We start from the raw sequence: 25,444 nt of genomic DNA, 5'->3' as shown, positions 1-25,444 counted from the left end.
TTCGTTAATGGGTACCTCAATCACAGACTCGTGTCCATCTGAGTCAAGTGATTGCACATGATTTTCCTCATCAATCATAATCGAGTCAGGCCTATTTGGTTGCTCAAACTGCGGTAATCCCGTTCGTAGCTCTCCGTTAAGGAATGCTCGAAGTGCAAGGAATAACTCAGGATCTCCATACAGCTTTGCCACTAGTTTGGCAACATTCATTGGCGTTTTGCAGGGTGTAGGTCCTTGACTAGGAACTAGTGAGGATGGAATCTCATATTCCTCAATGGGATCAGGTATTCCTTCGTTAAACATCCTTTCCAACAAGAAAGGTGTATGCTCACTTTCTGATGTCCCGTCCTCACTCCCTTCTTGGATGATACTAGATATGGCTAACGGTCTATGGTTCATGTGGGGTGGATGAACTTGTGTGGGAAACACTGTGTCATGAATTTTGACCTGCATGGGTTCTGGTTCTAGTTTCCTTTGAGTCTCCTCCACTAAACCTCTTAGATGTTTCACCTGCTTAATCTCGTCTACTAGGTTTGGGTACGTCCCAATCTTCTTTTTACGATTTTTCCCTTTTTGCCCCTGCGGTTTATCTTGGGGGTCTTGGATTGGATTTGGAAACACTTGTGGTGTTTTCAGAGGATCTTTATGATTTTCTCTTATTCGGTTTTCATTTGGTTCCATGTTACGGTTTTCTTTGTCGGTCTTTCCCTTTGTGGTATTGGTTCTAGTCTCCATTGTCTCGACTGAATCTGAATCATCCTCGAGGTCATTCATATACACGGGGTCATCTCCTGTTCCTATGTTTGTTTTGGAACTTGGCTTTGAATTTTCCGTATTCTGCGACTTCTTCCTTCGTGCCTTCTTTTTCTTTGCTTGGATAACTGACGCAGTATCTCTCTCTTCGAGGATATGTCCTGGCCCTTGAAGCATGGACCGTGTAATCGCATAAGCAGGTGCGACGGGTGGTATTGGTGATGTCACACTAGCAATTTTGACCAAATTTAGGGGTGTGATTTTAGGCGCATTTGGGTTATAGGGGCATTGGGCAATCAAGTGATCTATGCCACAACGATTACATGTGAGTATTGGCATTGCAGACGTGCTCCCTTGATTCACTTGCATCTGTGCAGCATTCTTTTGCAACCTAATAGGGCACTCCGCTACTCGATGTGGTCCACCACACTCGTAGCATTGAAGAGGTGGCCTCCTAGCCTGGGTGTTGATATTTTGACCTCTGGATGCGAGAGCAGCAGCTTGATAAACCGGCTTGACTTGTCCCCAACAATCTTCCATGTAGTATATAGGACATTCTTCCAATGTATCAAGACCGTAGGCAATACTAGTGTCTATTTCCTCCTCACAACCATCTGGATAAGCATTAGATGGCTCGCAACCCACTTGGTTCATAGGGGCGACTCTTGGATGCGGGGGCTGCGGTCCTAGCACAGGAGGTGGTAGCGGTGTAGCTTGTACAACATTTTGAGGTCTAGGGACCATGTGTTGCGGTAGTTGCTTAACATGTGGAGTAGGCATCAATACAGGAGCTCGAGGTGCATCCGTCCAGGCTACAGGTGGTCTATTTGCCATCATACGTTTGATCATTAAACAATCCTTAGCTTGGTGACCATACCTACCACATGCGTTGCAAGTTCCATTAAATTTTACTCTAAACGTAGGGCACTCACTAGTGCTATGTGGACCTAAGCAAATGGAACACCATTGTTGCTCCCTTCTTGGATACATGTGACTATTTTGAGGGGGTCGATTATCCTTAAGAGACTCTTGGATTGCCTTGGTGAGGTCTGTCAAGAATGTCTCAAATACCTTTGGCTCATTGGCAATGGGCTTTGCAGTCATGGGTTCATACTCAATGGCTTGTGAGCTAGTGGATCTCGTGTCAGTAGACACCCTCATGCCTGCTATCATCAAGTTGTCCTCTAGTTGGATTGCATTGGCAGTGACATCTTCCCAGGTTGTGATACCTCTAATCACTAGTCCATTATAGATTCCTTCATTCCTCAACCCTCGAATGAATCGATCAAGCAGTTGGTTATTGTTGAAGCGCTCATTTACAGGGCAGCGAGAGTTTAAGTGCTTTAGACGACTAATGAAGTCCCTTACTGACTCTCCTTCCTTACGTTCGGCCTTCTGTAGCTGAGATGCTACACCCCAAAGCACACCTTCTCGTATGTACTCCTTTAGAAACAACCTTCGAAGGGTAGGGTAGATTGTTTTCTCGTCCACCCTTAGGGTCCTATACCAATCTCCAGCCTTCCCACTTAATGTCAAGCTTAAGGCATTGCACTTATGTAGTTCGTTGCGTTCCCCTAAGGAATCACATACTTGTTCAAACACTTCAATGTGTTTCCTAGCATCTTCGTCCCCATTGAATTGCGTGAGTTTGGCAATTTGTACTGCCTTACTTCTAGGCTCTCTATCAGATGCATGACGCATATTTTCCGCGATAGATCGACCTATGGTTTGAGCAAACGCTGCCAAGTCACCTATGTGAGGAGGCAGGGCCGGTGGAGGTACTCTTGGAATCATATGTGGGAGAGGGACGGGTGCCGGTCTTGGCATATGTGTGGATGATGCAGGATATGGAACATAACCGGGCATAGGTCCACTCGGATAAGAGCTAGGGAGCGGCACTCGAGGAGCATAAGCAAGTGGTACAATTGGAGGTGTGGGGGCCATGTGTGCATAAGGGGCTAGAGGCACATACGGTCGAGGCCCCATATTAGGTACTACAACACTAGGTAGTGGCACTGCGCTAACCGTAGATGTCATCAGTACATTCTCTGTCAGGCTTATCCCTGGAGTGAGCACTGGGTTTTCCTTGATAGAGGGTTGAGCCAAGTTAGGGAAGCTAAAGTTTTCGCTCGGAGGCTCAGATTGCATAGAGACCCCAGGTGAAATGACGTAAGATGGGTCCATGGGGCTCATTAGAGGAGTCTCCATTTGTGATAGAGTAGGCTGTTGAGCCTTGCTCGTATCCAGAAATCTCATGGGGCCAGTTGAGAGTATATTTACCCCTCGGTTTTGCCTTTCTAATTGAATAATGCCATGGATAACATTACAGATCATTTTCTGTTGATCTTCGATGCTCGTGGCACTAGAGGTGGATTGTACAATCTCTATCCATCCTACATGGTGGGCGTGGCCAGAGTGTAGATCCGTCAACACCTCAGTGTGGAGGTCGTATGTCCAATGATCATTAATGAACAATCCTTCTAGAGTCGACGTGTTAACGGTTTCTTGTGAGGTAGAAGCAATGTGGCTCCCCGTGGTTTTACTTGTCAGCAACGGTACTCTAGAGGGAACTTCTGAAGGAGGCAGCTCAACAGGGCCTTCTTGGTAAGAAGTTGGTAGGATATCCACATGGACACTCTTTGGGGGTGTGGGGTCCACGTGCGATGTGAAAGGAGATTCCACTTCCCCACCCCCTTCGTGTGCTTCATTTGCATCAGGTTCCGAGCGAGTAGCTCTACCTAATGTTTCCATGAAACGGCTAAACATACTAGTACTAGGCTGTGGAGCTTCGGGAGGTGCATGGCCTTCTCTCTCAGTGTTTTGGGTAGGGTATGCTTCCATGATTTCTGAGTTGGAGGAGGAATCACTAGCGGCTATTTTAGGGTCTTGGGTGGTGCTACCTTGTGTCCCCGCTGAGGGTCTAGAGCTTATCGTGGATGGGTAATGGGTGTCCGTATGAACAGAGGCACCCTCAATATGCTCGTGTTCTAGCACCCGCCCAGAGCGTAAGTGCATGTGCTTTTGATACCCTAAGGTGTCAAAAAGCTGCTCTAGGAGGCCTTGTGACTAGTTTTTAGCGTGTTTTTTGTTTGTTTTTTTGCTAGATTTTTTAGAGCGTGTCGTGGAATGGGCCGTGTGATAGCTCGAAACGAGCGTATCGGTCAGAGGGTCGTGCCGTGCTTTACAGCCCTCCGTTTGGTCACTCTATGCCCTCGGAATCCCTAAAACTGTCAATTTCCAGTAGGGAACTAGGCCCAAACTAGAAAGTCTAAGGGTGCAAGTGGGAAGAGAAAGGAGGAGAGTGGAGGACTTGTCCCACATGCTCTCATTCTCTCTTGAGGGAGTAGGGTATATATATAAGAGTGAGTCTAGTATATTTCAGAAGATTGAGGGCTGAGGCCTGGGCTTGGGCTTGGGCTTGGGCTTGGGATCTCGATCCCGATCTATCTTTTATACAAACCAACCCGTCCGTTTTAAAAGTCACGTTTTTTATTTTCGAAAAATTTCGCCGCCCGCTCACTCGCGTTTTTAATTTCCGTTTTTTTTTTTTTTTTTTTGAAAATATTTTTTTCCAAAAAAAAAATTTTCTTTTTCTTTTTGGTGCAGAAAATACAGAAATTGAAAACGCAGATATGCAAAAATTGCAGAAAACGCAGATATGCAGAAATTTCAGAAAACGCAGAAATTGAACAAACGCAGATATGCAGAAAATTGAAAAACGCAGAAATGCAGAAATTGCAGAAAATTGCAGAAATTGCAAAAAAAAACGCAGAAATTGCAGAAAATTAAAAAAACGCAGAAATGCAGAAAATTGCAAAAATTGAAAACGCCGAACTTGAATATGCAGAAATTGCGGAAATTGAAAAAACGCAGACAATAGCAGAAATTGAAACTTGACAGCAAATGCAGAAAACGCAAAAAACAGAAATCTCCACACACTCCTTCCCTGCCTTTCCTATGATAGAAATTGCACCACAAGGAAGCGTAAAGTGCTAACCGAGCTTAGTGTAGGGCATATCCCCGGCAACGGCGCCAAAAATGTGTGCTCCTTGCCGCACTGTCGAAGCAAGGGACTTGCCAATACACCGTGTGCGAGCCACAAACGGCTCCAAGCACACAACAAGCCTAAACTAGCAAGCTCAAGAAAACAAAGGGTGTGTCACTCACCGCTCTACGCTCGCCTTCGTGGTGGATTCCTCGCCGCGATGAAGAAGAAGCTGCAGTCGTGCCGCGCTCAACCACTTCGCCGCCGTCGTGCCTTCGTAATGCTCGATCGCACACACACTCTCCCTCTCTCTCTCTCACACACACACACACAAGGAGGTGAAGAAGAAGAAGATGGAGATGGAGCAAGAGCACTCTTCAATTGCACAAATGAGAGAATGAGTAAAAATTAGGTTTAGTTGGCTTTTATAGGATCTCACCCCATTCACACTTGGGCGCCCATGCTTAACCAACTAATCCCTTGAATGTCCAAGTTAAAGTGCGCCTCTCATCGGCGATCACTCTACCTTTCCCTATTGGTCCGACAAGCCCGGTACCTGACTCTAAATAATACATAATATGCGTCCATCGTAGGTGATGGGGTGTCCGTGAGCCGTGACGGTTAACACTCCTCCTTCGTCCTTGTGGCTTTAGCAAAATGTTTCTTCCTCTCAGCCAGCATCATATTTGGTCGGCATGCGAGCGTTGCAAGTTATCACAATTTGTGAAGCAAAAGAGGAGGATGAGGAGTCTCAAATATTGTTCTGGGAAAGTCTGAATGCTACCATGGCTCAATGTGCACAAGAACCGCCTGATTTTGCAAGGTTCATGCCAGATGAGGCAGGGGCAAACTGGTTGGCAATAAGGACAGTGTACAATGGAGGCCCGCATAATATTATGGAAGGTAGAGAGCTCTCTTGCCTTTTCCATCGGGAGCAGAGCTTGCAAAAGTATACTAGAAAATTTGTGCCTGCACCAATGCAAAATGAGCACATTGGAACGTGTGAAGCATGGAGACTCTCGACAACTGTAGAAGAGGCTACACTTCAAGCAAGGCATACCAAATATTGGTGGTTGATTCATGTCCCAAAAGAGAACTTAGAGACGCTTCAACGATGGTTTAAATGGTGGGAACAACAAATTGAGCATTGGGAAAAGTCAACAAGAATGTGAGTTATATTTTATCCCTTTCTGATCCAAGAAAAACAAATGTCCAATTACTCAACTACATTTTGTGGATAGGCTAATAAAAGTTCATGGGAGCAAGCACAAATTCCAAGTATAAACTTGTCTGAGAGCATCCATGCTAGCTAGTTGGTTGGTGAAGGGGGAAGAAGAAAGATTTCATTACATGATGCATGTGTTATTGATGTCTTAAATTTGTATATACAGTGTGCAAAGCATTTAGGATTCTTGACAGTCTCGTTATATAGGCATGGGTCCCACACTTGGATCTATGCTCTCAAGAGTCGAGGGACAACAAACTCCAAGTCCAGCTGTCATTGCAAGGGTGGTGCAAGGAGTTATTGCAAGCACCACAATGTATGAAGAGCCCACACTACATGGTGACCAGGAGACCGTGCAATGGAAAATGAGAGAGACAAGAAAAGCTATTAGTTCTCATCGTCCAGAATATGTAATGGAGTCAAAACAAAGCAAAGTTCGTGGTCATCCACAACATATCAGATTTGAAACCATGGAGTCAAGCAATAGTGAAGAAGAAGAGATTGAAAAATACTACATGCCTAAAAATGAACATTTGGCATGCAACACACAGTAATCAGTCTATGTAGAGGAACATGATGCTCCACGTGAACAATGGGTCTTGTGCAGAATTCCCATTCATTGTAATAGGAAGTGTTTTGGTGTTGTGGGTAGAAAAATTGTGGTAACACTCTTAATAGTCATGGTATAGGTTTGGTAGCACCATGATTTTGGTCAGAAAGATGCTACAAAGACAAAACCATAGAGGAGGTGAAGGAGGTATTGATAGCCCCTATGATCTATCCCATTGCAAGGGGGACAAAAGTCTCAAGAGAAGAGATCGCTAGTCTTACAATGGCAGGTTTTCAAGTGGCTGGTATTAGCACACCAAACTGCAAGGAAAATAGGGTTTCCTCACTATGTGGAGAAGGAGGTTCAAGTAGTAGGCGACCTCAAAAGTCATTCATTGTTTGGTAAGCACATGTATTATGTGTATGTGCATATCTTGGGTCTGCAACCTAAGGAGCACATGGTAATACATCAACCTAAACTAACCGCGATGGATGTTGCCTTCATACTTAGTCAACCCCGTATTGCCATCCCCGTGCTATGAACCCTTAACTTTCTACATCAAAAATAGGCAACCCCATTTTTCTGCTGCTTCTATTTAGTGAAGTAGTACGCTCTCAGGTTTTTTATCACACAATGTTGGCATGGTAATGCTTTTTATGTTTAATGATGCAACAATTTATATATACATATATATGTATGTATATATGTATGTATGTAATTTTGGTGTATGTATTTTTGGTTTCTGACACTTATTGTGTTGATAATCCGTTTGTTCTTTTGTGTATAAAATTACCGGGGGGTTTTGGACATTGTTTAGTACATGTATATTTATTCTAGAAAACGACTCTAAAAAGCTCAAAAAATTGCGCATTCTTTATAAAGCACAAAAATAAAAGCTCATTAAAAAATCCACTCGCTCTACAAGAGTGTATGTTTCATCATAGTCCACCCCATAAAGTTGAGAAAGACCTTTGGCTACTAACCTTGCTTTGTGCCTATCAATCTTCCCTTCTTTGTTGAATTTGAGCTTGTAAATCCATTTGCATCCTAAGGCTGTCTTCTTGAGAGTTAATGGAGATAACTTCCTCATTCTTGTGGAGAGATGCCATCTCCTTGTCCATGGTCTCTTGCCATTCCTTTTTGGTACTTGCCTCCTTATAGGTAGTAGGCTCTTTATGCTATTAAAAAAAAAACTAACAAGGGAAACATTGCATTGCTGAAAATTTGATGCATTACCTCTCTGATATGTCAACATTTGAGGTTGTGTTCTAGTCCTTGAGCACCTCCAATTCCTCTATCCTATCCTCTTGTACAGCTGATGATACTTCCCCCTTGATTGATGATGGAGAGCTAGTATCCAAATCTACATTTGGGGCTTAGTTAAAGCTTGCATTCTCATAAAATATGACATATCTTGAGATAAATGACTCCTTGATTGGATCATATATCTTGTAAACTTTTCTCACATCATTATATCCAACAAGTATGCATCTCAGTGACTTGTCATCAAGCTTCTTCTTCTTGGCATTTGGAATATGAGAAAATTCCAAGCAACCAAAGATTTTGAGATGATGTACCTTTGGATTTAGCTAGTGTGGTGCTTCATAGGGTGTGATTCCCTTCAAGATCTTTGTCGGAGTGTTGAACCTTAATATTGATGGGCACTATTCCCTAGGCTTTACTCTAAGGCTTTGTGGAGCATTCAAGGGTGCCTAGGAGGAGGCACTAAGGGGCATAGGGAAGTTCGTAAATAAGGTTTTTATGTTGTAATCTCCAGAATCAATGAATGAGAAAAATCATTGTGCCTACTCCTCCCTCTCTCTCACGTCACCACCACCTCCCCTCCTTGTGCATGGGAAACAGGGAATCAACACATGGTGATCCCTGCTGAGTGTCTCTTTGTAGAGATTGGACAAACATGGAAGCATCTTGGGAGAATTGGTGAGATGGTTACATCAATGGGTTGAAGTCTCTCGTGTGCATGGGGCATGCTCAAGTCCGCCATCGCTAAAGATTTTACTGAATTATTCATGCACAGACAAAACCCATTTCCTTTAGTAGCATACCATTGAAACCCACAATGCGGTGTTTACTCTACCAAGAGGTGCAACCACTTAGGTAATATTAATTCATGTTAAAAGAAGCATGTATCACTAACTAATTCTTTGTAATCTCTTTTAGCGTCATGTAACGTTGTTTTAGACTGCAAAAAGAGAAAGAAAATGTGCTCCTAGATAAGGTAGCAATGTTGCAAATGGATATGATACAATAGCCCAACGATGACCAACTACTTGGGTACCCACATTCACTGGAACAAATTGTGCAATTAATATATATGATGTTTTTCATGAAACATTGCAGGACGTGTAGATGATTCTAAGCATTCCAAGATAAGCACCAATTGTGCAGGTCATGGCCAACAACACAAGAGGCCAAAATAGGGGCAGTCCAAGGGCCTACAATGATTGTTTCAAAGAAGGTATTCAATAGATGAAATAACCTTGGATTGAGGTATAGGCAATTCCAGTGCACGATTTTGGCATCAAAGAAGAACATGGGAATGGTAGTAATGGGATGGAGATTGGAGCAAAAAGAGAGGACCCTATGAGCAAAGAGATCCAAGGAGAGTCCCCGAGGAGCTTCATACTCATATCTTGCACCATCAACCAAAGCATTGTGGGTCAAATTCCATCTATTTTTTATGGAGAATTGCATAATTTTGATGTCTTAAATTATGACAATTGTTTGTTGAGTATCATGAGATGGATCAAGAAATTAATGTTTGCAACTCTAAGGTAAATGAATCCTTTGATGAAATTTGTGATGAAACATTGAAGAAACCTATTAATGGATCTAAAAATAAACTCACTTTTATTGATGAGGAAAACAATGTCATCGATGTATTTGTATGTTCTATGGCATTGGAAGAAGATGCTTGTGTCTCACATGATGTTGACTAACCAAAATGATGTTCTTCTTGATGATAAAATTTCTAAACATGAGCAACAAAATGTGGTGAGTGTGAAGCAACCTATTTCACAAATTGATGGTATGCTAAATGAAAATTTTCTTGAGGCAATTTTGTGTGATGGGATATGTGTATATATCTATAAAATTGGTGCCTATGTAAAGCATGATGGGGCTTGTATGCTTATCCACGCTAGGAAAGGTGATGATGTTTTGATTTTGAGCAAAATAATGCTATTTTTGTGCATAATGATGTAAAGATATTGTGTATTTTCCTCATTGTAAGCCTAGAAGGAGACCATGTTTGTCAAATGTGGTGGCTTGAAGTCCAAATTTCATCAAGGAATGAAGTTTCTCTTTGCACAAATAAGATGAAACTAATGTTTTTGGATGTCAATATTCTTTCTAAATGCATACCTTTACAAATTGAAGTTTGGCCAAAGCACACAATGTTTTTGAAGAAGTATGTGTCAAAGCAAAGGATTTTTTGTTGAAGAATGTTGATGCTTGTTTGCAAAACAATGAAGCTTATTTTGAAGTCACTGGCTCAAAGATGGAGTCCACTCAATGGAATGGATATTTTCTCATTGCTTCATGGTTCTGCAGTTTGTGTTTTGTATAATCTCTCATGGATTACCAAGAGAACATTTCAAGAGTCTTCTTCATTCATGTGCCCAATTGAATGGATATTTTAATTTTCCTCCAATAGTTCTAGGAGTACTATCTTCTATTTATATGTTTCCATTATGGGTAGCATCTTAGAAAAGTACTCAGCATGTGAGGTCATGTGGGCGCTTGTCCCACTTTGGTTTATCTTCACTATGAGCTTCCAAAAGTATGTGGATAAGTTTTGAAAATCACATCTCAAAGCCACATTCTACAAAATGATAGACTTGCGGAACAAAAGCAACAATTTTGTGCTCGCCTATCTACGGAGATGAGTATGTCAACTCACAAAGACCAAATACTATTTGGAAGGTCATACATCCTACTATGGTTGCTTTGAAGATTCATTTCCAACAAGAGGGTAAGAAGGGCTCAAGGCCAAAAGAAGCCAAGAAGTCAACGGAGCCAAAGGGAAAGAATAATGCGACACAGAATTCTCTCAAGGCTAACAATAACAACAAAGGAAATGCAAAGGAAAAAGGCTACAATGGTAGAAATAAACTTTTTTTGAAGAGGTTGAACGTTATCGTGCAAAGATAACGAGTGTTTAAAGTGTGGAGAGAAAGGTCATATTTCTTGTGCATGTCCCAAGAGAAGTGAATGTAAAATGACCCCCCTAGAGCAACCATGGTGGAAGCTCTAAAAGAGGAAGGGCCATTGCAAAGGAGCCACACTCTCTTACGCTTGGGGAAAAGTAAGAGACCAAGATGGTGTTATATTGTTTGACTGTGGCTTTGCCCACAACTTCATTTCTATTGAGCTAGCTACCAAGCTAGGAATTCATGAGTTTGAGATGGGAGATGTGGTACAAATAGATGAAGCTTTCAAAGGGCAAGAGGCCTCAGTCGCTCCGTTGATTAGGAAGCTACGGCTCCATTGCAAAGCTATGTTGATAAAGAATATTTCTTCGTCTCTCCACTCAAGTATGAAGATGTTATCCTAAAGGCACCATGGTTTGATTTCATGGCTGCTCTGACAGAAAATTCTTTTTGCTCCACACGATTACTGTTGTAGCCCGTGTTGTAGGTGGCTGATATCACTCCTACAAGTCTTCCTACTGGACCTCCTGAAATTGCTCCTACCTTTTAGGTACCTTCAATACTTTTGCTACTTTACTACCTGACTACTTGGTATTTACTGTAGCCTCTTCCCACCCCTAGAGCTGGTGATTTAGATGATTTTGAACATCCAAAGTGATGTTAAAACATAATGTCAACCCTTCATGCCATCATATAGGATTCAACCCCTCCCAGATACATGTATTTTCTTGCAACAATGAAACTGAAACATAAAGCTTGGTTTCCATGTGGCCATATGTGCCTTCTTGCTTTTAAAAGGGCCTCCATAAGAAGAGGGGTAATTGTTTTTAAAATACCCCCTCCTCCCTCCACTAACGGATTTGCAAAAGTTATCCCCTCTCCCATTTCACGTGTGTGTATGTGTGCGCGCGGGCGTGCACTACAATCACATCAAATGCCTTGTCAATCACTTCTTGTGTTTTGTCAATCACTTCTTACCTCTTACCCTCTCACATGTGTAGTCTCTCTTAGAGCTTGCAAAGTAAAATGTGCTACTTCAAATCAGTGTGTGAATGTTTTGAGATAAACAAGAGTTAAAAGAATTTAGTTGTCGGTAACGTTGGAGCAGAAGTTGGTTTGTTGTGAAGTGCTCGGTCCTTTCTAATTTTCGTTGCTTTTTAATCAATTCAAGGTGAGCTTAAAAATTACAAGGATGATTAACCATAGTAGAAGTATCTCCCCACACGCACGCACGCGCGCGCACACACACACACACACATAGAGAGAGAGAGAGAGAGAGAGAGAGAGAGAGAGAGAGAGAGAGAGAGAGAGAGAGAGAGAGAGGGTGCCTCTACCTACCCTTCGCCCTCTCTTGCACTCCCTACGCACACCCAACACACAATGCATGGAGGGTATGAGAGAGAGAGAGAGAGAGAGAGAGAGAGAGAGACCGCCCAAGCTTGAGAGAGCAACAATGCACCGGCGTCAGCTAGTGTTCTTCGAGAGAGAGCGACAGAGAGAACCCACTCCAATCGGCCGCCACTTGGACTCCCGAAAAAACAACTACTCGACAAAGTGAGAGAATATGAACGAGATGCCATTTAAAAACTACTTTTTCCACCAGTGGCTTTTCTAAATTACTGGCCAAAGGAAGTATACACAATAGTAAGGCTCACTACTTTCGTATACAAATAATGACTTCCAAGGTGAGATGCACAATTTTGTGCACGCGCCTCTTGGTACAAATTGGTATCTCTTAATTGGGGTTTGAAAATATTATTCACTGTACAAAGAAAGGAGCAAAAGGTCTAGCACCAGCACTGATCGGTCTCCCAACTTCTGCCTCTACCTGTGGAGAAGGGGGAAGACGGAGAGCAGTAATTGGAGGACGGGGCGCTTGCAGGATAGGCGCTGGGCGTGCGTTGGAGGCGGCTCTTGTAGCCGTCCGACTGAAAAGCGTTGAGCGACAGCTGGAGGTCGTACTTCGCGCGCCGGCGGGGATCAGAGAGGAGTGAGTATGCGGCGTGGATCTGCAAGAATTTGGCGGTGCTGGCTTCCTTTTCGGCGAGGGGCGCCCTGTCCGGGTGATACCGGCAAGCTAACCGACGGTAGGCGGTCTTGATCTCGTGCTCCGTGGCAGTGGGCGAGACCTCCAGAACATCGTAGGAAGTGGCAGGCTGCGTGCGAGAGGACGGGACGGTGGAAGGGGCGGTTCCTACGCCGGCTGACTGGAATGCGCAAATCTGCAAGCGAGGGGTTGCTCTTCCTCTGCGCTCCATGAGGCTAATGGGCCTTGCAGCTGGTGGGAATCGATCACGGGCAGATGATGAGGGTAGGCAAAGTTGCCAAGCTTCATGTTGAGTCGTGCTGGTGGTGGGCGAGAATGACTTAGGTGAAAACGAAGCCATTGCTGTGTGTGTGTGTGTGTGTGTGTGTGTGTGTGTGTGTGTGTGAGAGAGAGAGAGAGAGGGGGGGGGAGAGAGAACTCTGTGTCTGTTTGAAGGGAATGTATTGTAATGGTGTATGACAAAATCTGACCCAAATCCTATATATACTCGCTCGAAGAAGACGAGATGGGTAGGATATGGTGCTGGGCTCTCTCTGCTGAGTCGTGCTGACTTTAACGAGCAATTTGAGATGTCAATGAATCGGATCGCCTATATAAATGGCGCTGATTTCACAGACTCTCAGCTTGCAGACGTGGAATCGAGATAAGGCTCGACAAAAGATACAATCTGCGAGGCACGGGTACAGGTGTCACATTATGAAGCGTTGTGTATTGGCCAGCCTACAAGGGGGCTCGCATCCATCGAACTTTCTTTATGGCTTCCAACATCCTAGGAATTCTTGCCCAATGCACAGAAAATCAGGCCATGGTCACACGAGTCTTAGAGCCGGGTCGCGTCTAATCCGGTGGAAAGAGTTTCATGCACAGAGTCACACCCCAAGTGCCAGTTGACGCAGAGAAGAACAGGTCAACAGCGGCAACGCACGTGTTTTGCTGGGATTGGCTCACGTACTCCTACGTTCAAGGATGAAGCAAATCCCCCTTACTATCGCTTAATCCCTCCCATTTTTAAAGTGTAGCTAGTGGGGTTACTCGCAGCATTCGAATTTCCTGCCACCCTTTTTGGAGTTTTTGTAAATAGGAAATATCCTCCCCTACTTCCCCCGTTCCCCCCTGGTGCGACCCGTCTCTTGGTTTCCAGTTACTGGGAACCAAGGCTCGTGTCACAAGAGGGCAGTGGACATATCCTACGTGGTGCACAATGACCATCGGCCATTCTAGGGCAGAAAAATCTGTGTCCTTCATTGCAGTCACACAAGGCGGCCACACTTCCAGAAAATTCTGACGAAAAACTTCTCGCTAATTGGCTCATGTGCAAGATAGGGGAGGGTGGGTAGCTCACACCCCTCGGACACCAAACCCATCAACGCGGTCGTCAACCTCGCTTCCACCTCACCAAGCACGAGGGTTGTCCACCGCCTTGTGTAACAGGCGACGCGCAAGGCAAAAGAGGAGATTGGCCCATCTCAATAGCGTGTATGGGCGTCTGGATGCATCTGATAGAGGCCTAATAAGCCCCTATGCTATCAGGCTCTGCAGACATGCGCATGCGCAGCAACAGAAAGGCAAATGCAGCTGGCACGTGGACGGACAACCGATTAGAGAGAGGAGAGAGAATTTCCCTTACATGCTACAGCCTATACGATGACGCTACCAGCCTACCCATGACCAGGGCTTGGAAAAATGAATTTATGGGGTTAGCTTTATCATTTTCACCCCTTTTATGAGCAGGTGCAAACCATGTGTCAAAAGGAAAATTCTACATAAATTTGAGAGGAAACGTGGCACGAATGGGCTGAGGTGGAGTCCCAGGTGCCAAATGGTGGTGGGGGTGGGCTGAGGTGGGCGGCCTGCACTTCATGATACCTTGTACGTCGCATGCATGCGGATGGAAGCCCGAGGATGGGGGGTGAGTGACTACGTTTAGGGCATTCAAGCAGAGGGAGTTTTGCTGCTAGCTGATGCGAGAGGGCCTGGGGGAGGGCCTGCATTGCGTTAGACGAGCCATCTGGGGCCTCTAGACCAATCTACACAGACGAAGATTGGAGCCAGGTGGAGATTGTGGCGCAGGTACAGATTGGGACGGTAGGCGAGATCACCAGGTATGTGTGTGTGTGTGTGTGTGTGTGTGTGTGTGTGTGTGTGTGTGTGTGTGTGTGTGTGTGTGTGTGTGTGTGTGTGTGTGTGTGTGTGTGTGTGTGTGTGTGTGTGTGTGTGTGTGTGTGTGTGAGACACCGCCCCAAAACCACCTCCAAGAAAATATGTTTTTATCGTCTGTTGCATCACACACACACACACACACACACACACACACACACACACACACACACACACACACACACACTCTATGAGCCCACGGACAAAAACAATTTTGTAGAGAACCGGGCAACAGGTTTGTGTGTGTGTGTGGAAGAGAGAGAGAGAGAGAGAGATGTGTCCCGATGCCTTCTGCTTCATGCATATTTTTGCCAACATGAGTCGTCCTGCTTGTCCGTTATGGTGCTTGCAAGCATGTTGCCATGCTATGATGAATGGTTGTTGGTGTTTCTTACAATAAAACGTTCATTGTATGGTGATCACCACTGGAAAAACTATGGCGCCAAGAAGGCCACATCAAGAGGTGTAGGCAAAGAAGCTAGTTGGAAAGAAGCATGGGTCAGATCTTGGGAGGGGCACGGGGGAGGCTTCGCCTGTAAAAGTTCCTCGTTGTAACCCTCGGCTAAGGGAGAAGGAGTTAAAGCAAACGGAGAATCAGCCTTCTCCATGCTCAGGCAATATGGCCCAAGTGGAGACACCAAAATCAGCGAATCCGCGCCTAAGAAAGAAGTTGGAAGGCATGTTTGAAGAGCCTGATCAGAATGAAAACGAAGTGGATGAGAAGAAGGCTGGAAGAGCTAAGGCAAACGAAAAGAACCTTGATAAAGAAAAAGTTGGTGAAGACAAGAGGAATCAGCCGTGTGTCGAGACGGTGGGCGACGGAGCGCAAAACAATATGGATTCTTTGAAGGGAGAAGGAGATAGATGCATTGGTGCATCCTCAGCCATGGTTGAACCCTTGCCATATGTTGAGGTCTTCTTGCCTGATGGAAGGCTTGCACGGCAATGTCGGGCGAGCGATCATTGCCCTCAGCAGTTCCACTTTGAGTTGGTTCGATTGCGGATGGAGAGGCATCTAAAGACAGAGCATGTGCTTGATGTGGTCATTCCCCTTCGCAAGGGAGGTAGGCGCTCTAATGCTGAATTGGGCTCAAGAGCAAAACCGCCAAATGCAAGAGACAGTGCACAATGGCACAAGCAAGCGAAGATGCGCTTCGAGGATAGAGATAGGAAGTTTGCATTAAATCTGAAAAAAACAGAGCGCCTTCATCGTCTTCGAGCAACTGAGAAGTGGGATAAGCTCAGGCCTGAGTTTAGAAGAGTCTCAAAGATAGATTTTGTTGAGAAGATTGTCAAAGAGCGCATGGCAACCTACCTCGCGTCCTCAAAAGAGCGCATGGATCGCATCCAGCAGCGAATCGACGAAGGCTATGAAAAGAATGTGAGTACCATGGCCACTCCTTCGAGTTTACATATTATTGCATCATGCTTTATTATTACATTTGGTGTTGCATGTTTGCTTTGTTAGTCATAGTTCACTTAAAGGTGGATTGTTTGCCAGAATGCGGTCCTAGTTTATTGAGACGGGTTTAGGTCCACATTGAGATTTCTCCCGTTAAATGGATGATTTAGGCATAATGACCTTGGAGATTATCCTTGCAAACCATTTACCATTAATGAGTTGAGGCATATGGCATGTTTGCTTGCCTAGTCCCAGCTTATCTTAAGGTGCATTGTTTGCTAGAAGTTGTCCTAGTTTATTGAAAAAATCATGGCGACTCTACCAAGTTTACATATTATTGCAGCATGGCTTATTACTACATTTGTTGTGGCATGTTTGCTTGCATGGTCCACTTTGTTGTGGCATCCTAGTTCAAGGTGGATTTTCTGCCCAAAAGAGGCCTAGTTTACTGAGAACAGTTTAGATTCACATTGCACTAGATCCCGTTTGAATGGCTAATTTAGGCTCGATGAAGTCTATGATTACTTGTGTTAAGGCATGTTTGCTTTCTTGGTCCGAGTTTACAAGGCAATGCATTAATTACTTGTGGTTGAGGCATGTTTGCTTTCTTCGTCCTAGTTTACAAGGCAATGCATTGTTTGCTGGTAGTTGTCCTAGTTTAACGGTGGCTTTCGAAGGGATTTTAAGCTAATTCTCGACGTCTTGATTGAAATCATTTTATGTAAAATTTCTTGTTTCTTACAGGCTTCTTGTGGTTTTATTTGGTGCTGGTTTTTTGGCTACATTCATTTGAACATGCTGGGTTCAATGGGGGACTAACTTGTGGTTTTATTTGGTGATTGAATGCAGAGGCGGCTCAAGGTTTTACCTCCTTGGTTAAGTGTCATGATGGATGACATTGAGGATAGCCAGCCCATGGACAACTTCAAGGGCAAGGAGCTAGAGGAAGAAGAGGAGGATGCGGATGATTTTCAGTCGGACCAAGAAGATGAAGAGGCTGGACATTATGAGTGGATGGAGGATGAAGACATCAAGGAGGATAAAGATGGCCAAGAAGACAAAGAGGAATGCAGGGAGGAGGAGGGGGGAGCAAGCAACGCGAAAGAGGACTCCGCTGACTCGACTTCCCTTGGGCTTGGAGATACACCGCCCTCACTGCCTCTTGAGATTGTGGACACAAAGGAGGTGCCTGCTGCAAATACAGATACATTTAGCCGGTTTGCATCCATGACGCTCAACGTTGATCTTGTGCACGAGGAGGTAGTGGGACATCTTCCTAATTGCAGAAGTGGCATGCATTATTTGGTTGTTATTCTTGGCACGTTTAGGGTGTCAAATTTGTTCGAATGATTTGGCATAAAATCTTCTTTTAACCATGTAGGGAATTGTGAAACAACATAGACCAAAGCTGCAAATTTGTTCGTCAATGAAGACCCGGGTTGTTGTTGATGTCTCATCCCCACCTGGTGCAGCGGCAACCACGCATGTGTCTCTGAATTTTTCCATACAAAATGGCCAGTTAAGAGTTATGGAAGAAGGGGGAGGTAGGGTTGTCACGACACGAGGAAACATCGCAGCTGCCAGGTGGGTACAAGTCATGAGCTAGTTCTTACTGTTTGTTTGCTTGCTAGTTTTTTGGGCCTCTTCTTCTTCTATAAAACTTGCACGCTAAGCCTTGATTGTTATCGCATGTTAGGCTTGGCTCTATTGCATGCATTACTTTCACCTCCGACCGGTTCAAGTTATCAGTTAATGTAGATCAGCGATTAGTATCTGACATATTGCGTGGCGAGGCCAGTAGTAGGACTATTGACTTGTTTGGCCAGTAAGTTCTCTCTTGCCCTGATCATTGTAAATGGCTATACGCACATATAGGATTGCCTGAGTTTTAATCTGGAAACTGAAATCTTTGCACAGGTGGATGGAGCACACCTTGCCTCCGACCATCCTAAGGAAAGTACACTTTGTCGATTCGCTTTGGTTTACGATGGAGGGACGTATTCTGTCCAATTTTCTTCAGCGGCAATTTAGCGGTGTTGACATGTCAGAGCTGGTCTTTTGCTTTTGGCCAGTCATTTGCAGGTATTTCAGGGTGACATAATGCTTTGTATAGTGAATTTTGAACTACTTCTCATTCGTAACACTAACAATGTGTGCTTGAAGGCATCACTGGACTCTTTTTGCTCTCTACCTGAATAGGGGAGCAAGGCTCCTCCGATTGCCTGGCAAGAAGCACTATCTGATTCATTTTGATTCCCTCAAGGGTTTGACAAACGCTTTCGAGTGCCTAGAGCAAGTGAAAAGGTTGGTTTTCATCATGTGATTGTTGTGCCCAACAGATGTGATTAAATTCAGCTAACTTGGTTTTTTGTATGGCTGTGCCTTAGTGGCCTTCGAAGCCTGGCAGAATTTGTACATGACAACGATATTCGACGTGCTTTGGCTGATTCCAAGGAAGAGATTGAGCTCAAAGTTGTGGATGTGCCTCAGCAGACAAATGCGATCGATTGCGGATTTTATGTCATGAGGATCATGAGGTGAGATCATGCTACATTGTGCAATAGTGTCGACAGGTTGTTAGGGAGGGTCATTGCATGGACTAACATACGGCACTGTTCAGCAGGGAACTGATTGCAGGTGGATTGGAAGACAGGCCTGGGCGACATTGGTTTACAAAGGATTGGTTCAAGGACGTGGACGTATGCACTCTGAGGGTGCAGCTGCATGATTGGTGCTTACGTTGTTTGGCGGAGGTCTAGAGACGCATGAGCAATAGCACGCTCGGGGGCTGGTGTTTTGGGAGCATATCCAGCATATGAACTCAATTGACACTATACTTATACAACGGTGTACTTTATGGATTTTGAACCCTCCGTTTTGAGCGGATCTAAGTGAATGTTTTTTTTTGTGGATGGCTTACCTAGCTACGCATTTATGCGCAATGTAGCACACCCTTTGGATGTTTTAATTAAGTCTACGTAATGATCAGCCTTATGTTTCAATCTCATTGTCAATTGATCGGTTGTAGTGATGTTATTTTGTCAATTTACAATTGCTCATTATGGGTTGTGGTATGTGTTGGTACCATTCATGAATGTGGTTAAGTTGAATCAGCTGAAATGACCCGGCTTAGGTGTTGTGGTGAGATGTTATTGGTGGTTGTTAGTATTGCTAAGGTGTTTGGAGCATGCATATATTCTATTTTTATATCTCTTTAAGGGTGGTTGTTGGCTCGGATTGCGTTGTGGGTGTTGAGAAGCTCCATGAGTGGTGAGAGCGTGACATTGTCATAGCCTTTATTGTAGTCCAAGTGGGGTGTTTGTTGAGTTTACACATATGGATTTCCTTTGCTTCAGATTTAGCAAGCAGGTTGAACACATTTTAAGCTCGTCGTAGCTAAGTTTTGTGTACATCTGTTGGAATCTCTTTCTTGTCAGAATGTCAACGATTGAAACTCTCCCTCTCTCTTTGTAATGTTTTGATAATCTGATTGCTCATAGAGAATAGCAACTCTTAACTTCCAAATTTATCTTTGGTAGATTTATGTATCCTCGGAAAAGCAAAGGTGCTTGTATAAAAATGACAAACTGACAACCCTTTGTTGGCATACCATGTAGGCACATTGTGGTTGCAAACTTAAAGGATGATACATAGTATTTGTGTGCATTGGCAGAGTATTTATTTTGTTCAATGGATTAAATTGTCACCTGACCAATCAAACAAATGCATGGCCAGATTATACATACGAATATTGATTATACATACGAATAGTGCAACCAAGGAGTGAAGTTCGTCGCCAAGATGTTAGTGCTACAAGCCCATGATGCAGCACAAAGTTCATCTCGGCATTGGTGAGTGAAAAATGCATCATATAAATGCAAAGGCATTATTCACTACATGGCTATGACACAAAGCCTAACAGAAAAACATCTCAAACCTTGCACCTTGAATGGTCAAAATACGGTGAAAGTATACGAAGGAGCCACTCTTTGCAAGGGTCTATGTTGCCCAACATAAGTCACTGCAGTAAGCATTCACTTTCTCCAGCCTCTTAAGCATGAACCGGCTTCAAACATGCCATAATGCTCACCAAATCTAGTGGGTAACCAGCCGCAGTGCCCGAGAATGGTCAAACAAAATCAGCCTTCCATCCCCAGTAACGTAAATAGTCGGTGACCGTAAATGTCTTGATCCCTGGTGCGGCACAAACCTCATATATGGGCGGCAAAACAACTCACTCGCATGTATGGCAAGAATCCAAAAAACATCAAAAAATCAAAAAGGAAATCAACCCTCTAACCCAGAAACTGTAAATTGTTGGATGCCATAAATGCCATTGATGCTTCGGATACCAAAAACTGTAAATACTCAGATACCAAAAACGCTAAATGTTTGCAAGTGAAATCAGCTGAGAAATCAGATCAGCCTCAATGCCATCCAATTAGGCCAGCCCTAGTGCTCAGAGATCGTACACAATCGGATAAGAAAAATTGGCTGGCAAAACAAGACATACATTTAGCAACAACCCATCCATGACTCTCACAAAAGGTCAGTTTCAATGCCATCCACTTAGAGCAGTCGTAGTCCATAGAGATCGTACACAATTTACAGGAGAAATGCATCAAGTTGGTAGCTGAAATGAGCTCATGACTCACATTGGCAGAATAACTTTTCGAAACCCAGCTGTAACGCTCACGCACGATCAAGCAAGATGCCATCCAAAAAGATCGGCCTAATAGCCTAAACAAGGTAGATAGTCATCAACCAAACATATTGGAAGTCTGCAGATGGAATCAGCTCACAGCTTGCTCCCAAAACAACCCACCCAAGTCCAAAGATAGTTGCAAATGGGCTCACAAGTGCCTGCCAAACGCTCACAAACTGGTAATCAAATCAGCCCAGCAGACTGCATAAGGGAGAAAAAAGCTACATGTCTCTCATGTAGAGAGAACCATTCGTTGCTGGGACGCAAGGACTGCCTCGAGTATTGACCCATCAAGCAAGCAGATTGTGAAGCTTCTCTCTTCTGTGGGAACCTCGCCAACTTTGCAACAGAAAATCATCCCTTTTTGGATGCTCTCACCAAAGAGGGTGACATGACGATTAAGCAAGTTTGACTCTGCTCCACCTGGGGCATGTTTGAGCAATAACGGAAGGAGGGCATGGCATGTATGGCATGAAATGCTCTCCAATGGATCGAGCATGAGAGTTTTTCTGCAACAATGAGTACAATGTATTCGAGGCTTTCTTTGAAATCGGACTCGACTTCGTCCACGCTGATGCTTGTGTCGCAAAACACCAGTAGTTGGACCTTTAGATGGTGGCACGTCGGCCTCGAGAACCTGTTCCTTGCTGGCTCCACTTGCTTCTACGGGCATCCCATGCCCGAGTCAAGTTAGAGTAACGTGAGCTTGGACTTGCTTGATCAAGCCCTTTGTTGGTAGCTCAATCTTCTTTGGGATGATCAAGGCGGCGAGACTATTTCGTGAAAGATTTAGTTGCATTAGTATGGCTGGCTTCAAAGAGCTATCACATTGCACCAACTGCTCTTCTAGACTCTGCAACATGCTTCTCATGTCATAGATGCAGCTACCAATCTCATTGTCTATGTTGTTGACAACTGTCTCAGCTACATCGAAATTTTCATGCTCTAGTGCTATATTATCTTCCCCTGCTCCAACTATGGGTTGTAGGTCCACATGGCTCAAAGCTTGAACGCTATCTACGATGGGGAGAACTTTGTGAAGATGAGGAAAGTGCCTCTCAATTATCAGTCGAAGGCCATATAGATGCTTACATTCTGATCCCCAATCCGCACAATCGCAGTAGTTGGATTGCATGCTCACATGATACCAGTTTGAGGCCGAAGTAGTGCTAAGGACTTTGAATCGCATGTGTCCTTCCTCTATCACTTCGAGGGTGCTTAGATCTTCTTCAAATCGTTTAAGAATCGATTTGCCTGCTGCTAGCTTGGCTATATGTTGCTTGCTTGATCCAAAACGACTAAAACGCCCAGAATCAGCTGAACGGTTGTCAAATTGAAACAACATGAGCTCAACATTTGGCAACAGCAAAGGCATACTCTCAAGCGAAAGAGAACCGCTCTTACCAATCTCCTGCTTTTGCTTGAAGAATTCGAGAAGTGTTCCCCCAATATATGTCCCATGCACTGAATCGCCCACCAATGCATTCAACAAGACCAACAGAGACCTGTTTATCTGTGCATTTAGCAAGGTATACTTGACATATTGCCATAATCGCTCAACCAAGTTTGTAGTATCCACATTCCCATGCTGAAATAGACGACCGAATCTTGGCCAATGGCTTCGCCACATGCATGTGCTGCCACACCAGCCAGTGGATACATACCGTTGAATATTTTCATGTGCCTAATACACCTGCAATAGCTCATCGCACCTTGCATCAAATATATCCTCACTTGTTGCATGCATCAAATTTGACATGCGATTGTACACATCATCGCGCTTGTCCTTAGGGACCTATGCACAACAACGCCATGTGAGTACGACAGTCAATTTGTAGACATGAGCTGACACAAAGAACACATCAAAGAAATGACCAGCTACCTGGGGCAATAGGTTCTCAACCCATGCCTTCTTGACATGAAACCAGCATAGCAAAACTTTGCATGCGACTTGTTGCCGCCTTCCATCCTCGTCTTCTCTCCAGCAAAAAGAATCTTGATCCACAACCTTGAGGATGGCCTCGAGCTCTTGCTGGCTCTTATCAATGACAATGGCTGCGGGCCGAACGTCACCTAACCTTGCAAAGATCATCTTGAACGTGAGCTCTAGGGCCACCTTTTCCTGGCTGGTACCCACATCATTGCTGCATAACATCAGCCATATCGGAATCCCTATGCCGTTTTGGTTTGGCAAGACTGCACCATAGAGCGGTAGACCATAAATGTTTGTCTTGAAAGTGCTATCCACGGCCCATGAGTTCCGACGAGAGAAACGAAGAGCGACTTGTAGCATCCACTCGTCTTGAATGAGGAGGATGAATGGCCGCTTGTTCTCATCAGGGTTTTGGGGACTGTAAGGCTGCACAAAGATTGCCTGTCCATACGAGAAGTATACTTGAGGATGCATGCTCACCCATCCAGCTTAAGAAGTTGAGAATGTAGTATTACCTTCTTCAATTCTTGCAAACGTAGAGCCTCGGCAAGCATCGCACCCCATTCAGTACCTACAGAGCTACCTACAGTCAAAAAAAATGTTGGATCAAATGCTATCAAAACTCAGCAGAGAAAAGGCTTCTTAGAAATTCCAATGGCAAGCTAAGTACCACGAGTGCGCATTTGATGAAATAGCATTTGCACCTCTTTTGGTATCATAAAAAATCTGTAGATTACGCGATCCAGCTCAGATGCATTTGCCATGTGAAACCTTTCCTTGGAGATCGACATTTTGGCGACATGGCGGCACATCCCAACATCAAACAAATCATCCATACAGCATGCAACTACAGTTGAATGCACCGGCAAGTGGTAAAGGTCAGCACGTGAGCCAGGTATGTGCCCGGTGTGATCGCCATGGATTGTGATAGTCACCCTATCACCATCATGACAGTGTTGAACCACCAACCTAAATAGGCACCCACACCTCTTTGACTTTCGTTGTCGCCGCTTATCCGCACCTCTCCGATCTATGCTTCCACCTCGATGGCAAATGTATTCTTGTAGCCACTTATATGCTCTATGCCTCTTTGAAGATCTAACTAGGACCAGCCGTGTGTGATGCTTTATCATGATTCTTGTCAACTGTTGCTCGACTTGAGATGTTGTTGTCTCGATTGAAGAGGTTGGGCAATTTGCGGTTCTGCTACTAATAGACATCGCAGCTACATCACAATCAATAATCTTCTCTTTTAGTAAGCATCCACATGCAGTGATTGAGTCTTTTATGTAATCAAGAGGCAACCCATGTTGTCTCTTGTCTGTACACCATTCCTTCTGGACGGCCTTGAGAGTGGCAGCCACTCCAAGATGATTGTCATGTGTCAAAGGGCAATGGGCTGCATGAACAATATGTGCCCAATCATCCATAAAGGCAACCTTTAGGCCAATAGATTTCAAGTGCAGGCAGCCTATTTCCAGCCCTATACCTAGACAAAGCATCAAGGAGTCTTTCATCCTATTCCACTTCTTTAAATCAAACAATCCCCGAACATCGATCGCTTGAAGCATTGCTAGTGACATGGTCTCTGTCCCTCCCAAATCTTTGGCCATTAAGGAGTATGTCATCTCGTCGAAGGAGAAAAATGTTTTTGATGTGTATGAAGACGGATCTAAGGCAACCCAAGAGCATTGCGAATGCCAACATGCGACTGAGCTGGGACTAGCTCCATTGTTCTATGGCCAGTAATCCATGCCATTATCCTCGTTGATTGGCCAGTCATCTGACGATTCTCCTTCAGTCGTTGTTTCACCATTGAAATATCCACTCAATGGCCGGTCTTCGATTACATCGATGGGAGGCATCTAATACACAACATCTCTGTCTCTTTGTCTCTCTCTCTCTCTCTCTCTCTCTCTCTCTCTCTCTCTCTCTCTCTCTCTCTCTCTCTCTCTCTCTCTCTCTCTCTCTCTCTCTCTCTCTCACACACAAACACACACACACACACACACACACACACACACACACACTCACACACACTAGCTGGTTCAAATCCATGCTGCCTTTGAGCTTCCAATCTCCTACAGAGTCTTCATCTGATTACTGTCTCAGATACCAGCCTCCCCTTCTCCTGCTCTCATCTCACCTCCGATTATCTCTGATTACCCTGCATTCCCGCGAGGGCAAATTTGAAAACGGGATGCCCGCGTGAAAGTAATGCCATGTTGGCCCACCATTTGCCACTTGGGACTCCACCTCAGCCCATTCGCTCCACGTTTCCTGTCTACGTCGCCCTCCCGTCCGAGTTTACCTCCCGGCGCCCCCGTTTACCAAAACCCGTCCAAGTTTACTTTTTTTTGCCACGTGTAGCGCCCCGATGCCATCAATCACCGCGCCCCACTTCCGCGCCCTTGATCCCACCGCCTGAGCTTCCTTAAAGCTCCTGTGCCCCTTAGTGCTAAGGGGTGGAGAGAGCAACAAAAATCATAACACCTAGTTAGATAGGCATGAACAA

At 44.5% G+C, this 25,444-nt stretch overlaps 1 protein-coding gene and 3 pseudogenes across 2 annotated transcripts; 2 read left to right on the top strand and 2 right to left on the bottom strand.

Moving 5' to 3' along the window:
- Positions 1-12,245: 12,245 nt before the first annotated feature.
- Positions 12,246-13,295, bottom strand: LOC147462094 (chaperone protein dnaJ 11, chloroplastic-like). The gene has a single exon (XM_086509535.1). It carries the CDS (start codon positions 13,070-13,072, stop codon positions 12,473-12,475), a length of 600 nt encoding a protein of 199 aa, XP_086365661.1. The 5' UTR covers positions 13,073-13,295; the 3' UTR covers positions 12,246-12,472.
- A 2,030-nt stretch (positions 13,296-15,325) lies between these two features.
- Positions 15,326-16,422, top strand: LOC147462093 (uncharacterized; annotated as a pseudogene).
- Positions 16,423-17,172: 750 nt separating this feature from the next.
- On the top strand, positions 17,173-19,233 carry LOC147462092 (uncharacterized; annotated as a pseudogene). Its single transcript, XR_015187670.1, has 7 exons — positions 17,173-17,551; positions 17,673-17,875; positions 17,988-18,116; positions 18,209-18,373; positions 18,455-18,595; positions 18,679-18,828; positions 18,915-19,233. The product of XR_015187670.1 is annotated as an uncharacterized LOC147462092 (transcript).
- Positions 19,234-21,031: 1,798 nt separating this feature from the next.
- Positions 21,032-25,102, bottom strand: LOC147462091 (uncharacterized; annotated as a pseudogene).
- Between the last annotated feature and the right edge of the window lie 342 nt (positions 25,103-25,444).

The sequence above is a fragment of the Adiantum capillus-veneris genome, chromosome 3 (genome assembly GCF_014529385.1).
Source record: "Adiantum capillus-veneris isolate H3 chromosome 3, ASM1452938v2, whole genome shotgun sequence".
NCBI lineage: Eukaryota > Viridiplantae > Streptophyta > Polypodiopsida > Polypodiales > Pteridaceae > Adiantum > Adiantum capillus-veneris.
This window is presented reverse-complemented; position numbering and strand designations above follow the sequence as displayed.